At 38.7% G+C, this 7,927-nt stretch overlaps 1 protein-coding gene and 1 long non-coding RNA gene across 2 annotated transcripts; both read left to right on the top strand.

The window, feature by feature from the left end:
- Positions 1–4,586: 4,586 nt before the first annotated feature.
- Positions 4,587–5,762, top strand: LOC136840918 (uncharacterized). Its single transcript, XM_067107878.1, has 6 exons — positions 4,587–4,794; positions 4,934–4,999; positions 5,123–5,188; positions 5,313–5,404; positions 5,520–5,602; positions 5,697–5,762. The coding sequence occupies exons 1-4, from the start codon at positions 4,719–4,721 to the stop codon at positions 5,342–5,344; spliced, it is 240 nt and encodes a 79-aa protein (XP_066963979.1). The 5' UTR covers positions 4,587–4,718; the 3' UTR covers positions 5,345–5,404; positions 5,520–5,602; positions 5,697–5,762.
- A 121-nt stretch (positions 5,763–5,883) lies between these two features.
- LOC136840919 (uncharacterized) lies at positions 5,884–6,527 on the top strand. Its single transcript, XR_010853783.1, has 3 exons — positions 5,884–5,960; positions 6,119–6,186; positions 6,390–6,527. It is a non-coding gene; the product is annotated as an uncharacterized lncRNA (long non-coding RNA).
- Positions 6,528–7,927: the final 1,400 nt, after the last annotated feature.

Raw genomic sequence — 7,927 nt, 5'->3', positions numbered from 1 at the left:
AGCAAAGGGGAACCCAAAGTAACTAAACATATGTCCACTCTGTACATATTGTATATGTGGACTTGTGAAGAACACCATATTTTGTAGGTACGGTAGATTTTTTAACTGGCGAAATTTAAAGTTTAAGTCAGTGCATTGCAGATCATTGAATAGGAGCATAGTATGAGACTGGATGATTGTTAAGGCCCTAAATTTACTGAAGTTCTGACCTATCCATGCTGGGTCCACACTAAATTTCTTTTAAGGGTAGCATCTACTTCCGTTTGCATACGGAATGAGAGAATAACTACGACAGGAGTTGCGTCATCTTCATATTGTACGAATCTCATTTTCAAGATCAACCTCATGTCGCCAGCAAAGAATAGCATCCACGAAGTTCCCAGAACACTACCCAATGGAATACATGGCATGTCAGCTTTTGTTTCAGTATTGACAATTGGCAATAACTATGCTGCAGTTCTTTTGAAAATGTGATTTAAGTCATGTATATGGCCTTCGTGGCCTAAGTTACAATGTAATAGAAGGACATCACAGTCAACCAAGTCTATAAAACAAGTGAACATGTACGGAATTACATTCATTGTGATAAAAGTGGCTATACCACACGGCACAAGAGCCAAGGAAAAGCAAAGAAAAGATAGAAAATTACCATTATCAAAACGTGACAATAAGGAGACAAGCGAGCTGAAGCGGAAGTGGCACCTAGCGTCCTGGGAGAACTAGAGGTTATTCTAAAGGATCTCAGGAGAAACTTGGAGATAATTGGATGCACGAGCCTTGAAAAGTATACTGTTGGTCAATAAGAAAATCAGTAATAAGAGAAACCATCAGCGAATATGATGTTACTCCTGTGAATATGAAAGCCACGGGACTGAAAAGTAACTGAAAGAATGTGATGCTTCTACTCAACACACCTTGACTGAAAAGTAGTAATATCAGCTGGTAAGGAAGACATTACAAGAAATGCAATTAAATTTACATCAAAAGAAATGTGTCATAATGCTTCTCCCTTTATGAATTTGAAAAGAAACTTTATGAAAGTCAGTTAGTATGAATGCTGATTTTTTAAAGAAATAATCAAATTGTAAAATCCTTTATTAATAAGCAAGAAATTAAACGAGTAATTGAAGAGAAAACTTACTGAAACTCATTAGTAAGCAAAATCAGAAATACAGATGATGCTGTTGGAAGGGGCTGGTATAAGTTTCAAAGAAGTTTAGAGAGAGAGAGAGAGAGAGAGAGAGAGAGAGAGAGAGAGAGAGAGAGAGAGAGAGAGAGAGAGAGAGCGCTCTTACAAACATCTACTCCAACGCGTACCGTCTGGATGTGCTGATGTGCATAATTAGACCTTATCTACAAGTTTCTCATACAATTAATGCATATTTTTGTGATATTTGAAAGGAAGGGCCTTACTGCCCAGAATTTGAATGATGCAATATAAAAAGCATTTTTTATTATCAGTTGTATATATGAAATTTGTTTATACTTCAAAGTTAAAGGTTGATGCTGAAGCATTCATTAGATGCTTTGCATTACAGATGACAATCATTCAAGAAAAATAGTTAAATTGAAGTAATTTAAAAATTCAATATGATCGTAAATATCTAACAAGCAACTTCAGTTCCACTAACGTAAAACCCTAAAAATTTCATTATTGCCTTATTGTACTCCACATACCTCGCCTATTTCACATTTTGTTAGTGTTTAAAGAGAAATTCGAAGATAAGTTTGCCATTGGGACTTGGCTATCAGACAGAAATCGAATCAACCTCGGTGTCGATGCCAGTTCCATTTCAAGGCTGCGGCTCTGTATAGCGAGATATAATCGATGACTGATGATCGGGACTGGTTTTCAGTGCTAAGTTCGGTACTGAGTGAAATGAGGAAGCGGGAAATGTCTGTTTCACTCTTTTGGCTCTTTTGGTAGTTGTAATGTGAGTTCACCTTTTTCTGTCTGTCTGTCTGTCGTATATATATATATATATATATATATATATATATATATATATATATATATATATATATATATATATATATATATATATATATATATATATATGTGTGTGTGTGTGTGTGTGTGTGTATATATATATATATATATATACAGGCGGTCCCCGGCTTACGACGGTTCCGGCTTACGACGTTCCGAGTTTACGACGGTTTTTCAGATATATTCATTAAAAAATCCAGGCCGGCTTACGACGTTTGTTTCGAGTTTACGACGCAGCCCGTTTACGACGCAGCCTGTTTACGACGCTTTTCAATTACGTATATTTATAAAAAAATCCGTTTCTGGTTTAACAGTAATCATCAAAAATCAGTTTCTGGTTACAATTATTAAAATACATTGCAAGGTTATGACTTTTTTTCGGCGCTTTTTACGCCGCTTTGTAAGCAGAACTAGTTTCGTGAGCGTAGCTGCGCTCTGTATGTAACTGCATTGGTACTGTACAGTAGTTGACCGGACAACGACCTTCCTGGGTCGATCACGCAGGCGCGCGTAACAATACCAAACAACCCTTTCCTCACTCACGTGTTTGCCTCCGCAGAGTTAGGTACGTTGCCTCATTGTTGCTTTTCTTTAGCTGCAGTTTTTTCGTGAATTGTGCCTTCACTATGGCTCCAAAACGGCAGAATTTATCATCTGATGCTAGTGCATCCAAGAAGCCGAGGAAGAGCATCACCATGGAAGTCAAGTACGACGTAATTAAGCGTTCGGAGAAGGGTGAAAGTAACACCGAGATAGGCCGTGCCTTGGGCCTTAGCAGAACGACGGTTGTTACCATAGTGAAGGACAAGCAGCGTATTCTGAAACATGTGCAAGACGCTGCACCAATGAAGGCAACGGTGATTAACGTGAAGCAACGTAGCCAGAACGTAGTGGAGATGGAGAAGTTATTGTTGATCTGGCTGGAAGACCAGAACCAACGGCGTGTTCCAGTGAGCCTGAGTGTGATTCAAGAGAAGGCTAGGAGCTGCATGCGGCAGTGGTGAAGAAAAATGGGAAGGCAGTGCTAGTGAAGAATTTTCCGCCAGTAGGGGTTGGTTTAACCGCTTCAAGGCTCGTGCAAATTTGCACAATGTGAAGTTGCAGGTGAAGCTGCTAGCGCTGATGACGAGCAGCAGAAAGTTTCCCTAGTGGTTTGGCTGAGATAATTAGGAAGGTGGTTACACTGCTGACCAGGTATTTAATGTAGATGAGACAGGGTTATTTTGGAAAAGAATGCCAAATCGTACATACATTTCCAAGGAGGAGAGGTCAGCACCAGGCCATAAAGCTGGTAAGGAGAGGCTGACTTTACTCTTTGGGGCCAATGCTAGTGGCGATTTGAAGCTTAAGCCCTTGCTAGTGTACTTGGCAGAAAATCCCAGGGCTTTTAAGGGCATTTTCAAGAGTCAACTCCCCGTCATTTGGAAGTCCAATAAGAAAGCTTGGGTTACCTTGATGGTCTTTGAGGACTGGTTCAATGACCACTTTGTGCCCGCAGTGGAAAGGTATTGTGCCTCGAAGGGTCTGCCTTTTAAGGTCCTGCTTGTCTTAGACAATGCCCTGGTCACCCGGCTAATCTTAGTAATATGAACCCTAATGTGAAGGTGGTGTATCTACCACCAAATACTACATCCCTCATACAGCCGATGGACCAGGGAGTCATTGCTAACTTCAAGGCATACTACCTGAGGAGGACAATACGCGCTGCTTTACGGGCCGTTGAAGGTAACAAGGAGTTGACTCTGAAAGATTTTTGGAAGGGCTACAACATTGCAGATGCTGTGACGAACATCGCACGTGCTTGGGACGAAGTAAAGGTGTCGACTCTGAATGGTGCGTGGAAGAAACTGTGTCCGCAGTTTGTGAATAGTTTTAAGGGGTTTGAGCAGGCAGAAGATGTTGAGGCTGTGACAAGGAAAATTGTTGGGCTAAGCAAGAGGCTGAAACTGGACTTGGAAGCTGAGGATGTCACCGAGCTGCTGGCATCCCACGGAGAGGAATTGTCATCGGAGGACCTCATTGAGCTGGAGAAGCAGATGATCGAGGAGGAGGAAGAGGCACCACAACCAAAGGTCAAGGAATTAACAATCAAGGGCTTGACAGAGGGTTTTGCTCACCTGGAGAAATGTTTGGCAGCATTTGAGGGTGAGGACCCTAACATTGCCAGGTTTGAGAGGATTCGCAGAGGAATGCTGGATCTTACTACGTGCTACAGGGAGGCGCTGAAGGAGAAGCAGCTGAAGAAGAAAGTGCAGTCTAGGCTAGACTCTTTCTTCGTGAAGAAGTCTTCAGCACCACCTGCCACTCCTAGTCTAGGTAAGGATTTCTCAACTTTATTTTTATTAACTGCTGTAATATAAATTGTTATAACTTGTAATAATATTTATAAAAAATGTTACTGCAATTTATATTTACATACTGTAGATACACAGCATAACCCAATAAATTTTATCATTTGTATCATTGCAGAAGTGACTCCTAATCCAGATTCCCAGAACCTCTACCTGGCTATGAATCAGAACCTGAGCCTGAACCTGTACCTGCAGTAACCTCCCAGCAGCTTCTCCAGCTCTATCAGGTAAGGAATTCCTAAGTGTTTAATTTTTATAATTTTCATACATGAAATCATTTGTATATACAGTACTGTACATATGGTACAAATTTTATATTTACTATCGCATAACCTAATTTATTTCATTATGTGCCATTCCAGATCTCTTTGGTAGTGATGACAGTCCTGACCCCTGAAGAATTCCAGGGTTTTGAAGTTACTGGACCTCCTGTCTCCTCTCCAACTTCACCAGGTAAGGAATTCTTAATGTTTTTTTTAATGTTTTATAAATTTTTATAAATGTTACAAAAAGTGTACTGCACTTCACCCACTGTACAGTACACTATTGCTTTAGTATTTGCTGTAACTTTACATAATCATTATCATTCCAGATCCACATGTTACAGCCTCCTCCCGGCCCAACTCAGCTGACCTTATCCCCTCTCCAGCCCCATCAGGTAAGGATTTCATGACTTTTTTTTCTTTCAAATCACTTTATAAAACTGTATACAGTACAGTAGCTTATTGCATACATACCCCTGTGTGGTAATTTCTATCTTTTATCATTCCACAAATGACAGGTGTCCCCTGCTCAACTCCAAATTCACCTGCACCAGTAGCACCTGCACCCATTTCATGTCCACCAGGTAAGGAATTCTTCACTTTTTAGAAATTTCTATTAGCCTACATTGTTTTAAATTGTGTTATTATACTTATACAGTACAGTACAGTACTGCTGTGTACAGTATCATTTCTATCTTTTCATTGCAGACTCCCAAGCACCTGCAGATGCCACACCATAGCCCCCCTGTTCTCATCTACCATATGCCCATCCCAGTAAGCAAGCCAACCACTAGAATTTGGTAAGAACACTTTCTGTTTTATAAATTGTTATACATTTTATAAAATTAGTGTACTGTTTATGAAATCCACAGAAGTACTTTATTCTAATCTTTATCATGTACATTATCATTCCAGACTGACATGCACCTTTAACCTGACCTCTACTGGAACTGTACAAAACCTTCCTCATGTAGCCTACATCTTTCAAATCACTCAAGGTATTGAATTCTTCACTGTTTTTAATGTTATAAATGGTCATATGTACAGTACATTTGATAAATATAAAGTAACGTCTTCATTCTAATATTCCAGACTGCCCAGCACCTTTACTAGAGCTCCCTCATCCTCGCCTCCATCTTCTAAAATCACTGAAATTAGGTAAGGCATTCATATTTTTATTTTGTACTGTTGAACATAGGTTTGTGAAATACCTGAACTGATACAGAACAGTGTAACACATACAGTACAAACTCTGCAGCAATTTTATCCTTATCATTGCAGGCTCCCCACGCATACAATCTCCATCTCCCCCAACCTAGCCTGCGGTTGTAACAGCTTTGACAATCACTGAATGAGGTAAGGAATTCCTAACTCTTTATAATTTTTATATATTTATTATTCTACTGTAAAATACTGACTGTTCTGTATTTATACAGTACAGTACTGTACTTTGTTGCATGCAGGACTACTGTACAGTATTATACGTACACTAATACTAAATTTTTACATTCCAGAATCCCCCTGAATCATGAGGCCACACCATTTTTCCAGGGTTAAGAAGCACGGGGTTTCCAAAATAAAAGTAAGGAATTCACTTTTTTTTTCTTTTATAAACTCTTTGGTATAAATTACAGTACAGTACAGTGTACTGTACACCTGTGTTACTGTATAACATGTTGTATTTTACTTTTGTGCAGTATATGTACAGTACTCTATACTTTACTGCATACAGGATTTACTGTACAGTACTGTACTTTGTAGTAAATTGTAAATTTTACATTCCAGAACCACCAGTTTTGGATACACACCACATCAAAATGTAGGTAAAACATCAAGAAACAACATGCAGTATACCCAAAGGATTAAAAGTAAGGCTTTCATAACTTTTGTTTCAAATTTTTATACAATTTTCTGGCGTCGTATGCCATCGTTCCGCTTTTTGACGATTTTCGGGTTACTGACGCGGCGCAAGAACGGAACCACCGTCGTAAACCGGGACTGCCTGTATATATATATATATATATATATATATATATATATATATATATATATATATATATATATATATATATATATATATATATATATATATATATATATATATATATATAAAGTTAATTAAAAAGGCCCCTAAACATGTTTGCTTAGCAAAAACCAAACATTTCGAATAACACATATCTGTATTGCTGGTCACTGGTGAATGTGGACAGTTGGTACACGACATGATACTGTGGTACATAAAAGGTGGTTGACCTGGGATGAGTGTCTTGTGTTTGGGTCCCCGTTAGCTCCATCCTTTGTCGAGTCTGGTGGGCGTTTCTGCTGGAACACTTGCTCGAAAATAGGCCTTAAGATTAACTCGTCAGGAAATTCGATTTCCACTGCTCTCCTGACAGATTCATATTTTCAGTTTGACTGATGGTGGAGGATTACCGAAATTTCCTGTTGTAGTGGCACCTACTTGTGTAAAAGAACTCAACCCCACTCTAATTTATAGTATGACCTTTATCCCTAATATGTACGAAAATCCCTGAACTCTTTGAAGCGTTTCGCACAGATCTTTTGTGCTCTATTAAACTTTGTGGTATGGATATACCCATCTACCCTACGTAGACTTAATTATAGTTACTGCATGGAATCTTATAAACATTGGCGTCTACTTGTTTTTTAATTTAATTGTACATTAATTAGTGACCTTCTGGCCGATTTGGGAGATTGACAAAGATATTTGCGGTGTTAGACTACTTTTTTATTTTCGCAATGTGAGGAAGTTTATCGTTAAAATCTATTTTTTGCTATTTGTATGACCTCTAAAATATATTTCGTTTGTTTTCCTGGAAACCTTCTTGATAATGTAGGCTGGATAAAATAACTGGGCCAGTTGTTGACAAATCGTATCATATGTTTTTATGGCTATGCCCCCACAAAAAGAAATACTCGTCTTGTTTTTTTGTCTTGCCACTTCACTTTATACAGCATCATTATCATCGCCTTCATCGCCGAGTGACCCAAAGGCCTTCTGAAATTTCGCCAGTTATGTCTTTCCTGTGCTTTTATCTTCCATAAATCTTCACTCATCTCCAGCTTCCCGTTTCATAGTTTTCACTCAATTAGGCCTGAGTATACCAACTTTTCCTGTGCTCACTCGAACCTTGCTAATACTATCACGTACTGTTCTTCCTTTCATCATTATGTCATTTACATATGGAACTGCGGTAATTTTCCTTACGGTATCATTTCTATCTATTCTGTCATCTGACTCTGTGCTACTGCCTCTTTCATTAGTCCATCATACACGTATTGTATTTCTCTTTAGTGTGTGA

This window comes from Macrobrachium rosenbergii, chromosome 8 (assembly GCF_040412425.1).
Source record: "Macrobrachium rosenbergii isolate ZJJX-2024 chromosome 8, ASM4041242v1, whole genome shotgun sequence".
Classification (NCBI taxonomy): domain Eukaryota; kingdom Metazoa; phylum Arthropoda; class Malacostraca; order Decapoda; family Palaemonidae; genus Macrobrachium; species Macrobrachium rosenbergii.
The sequence above is the reverse complement of the archived record's forward strand: the minus strand, read 5'-3'. Positions and strand labels throughout refer to the sequence as shown.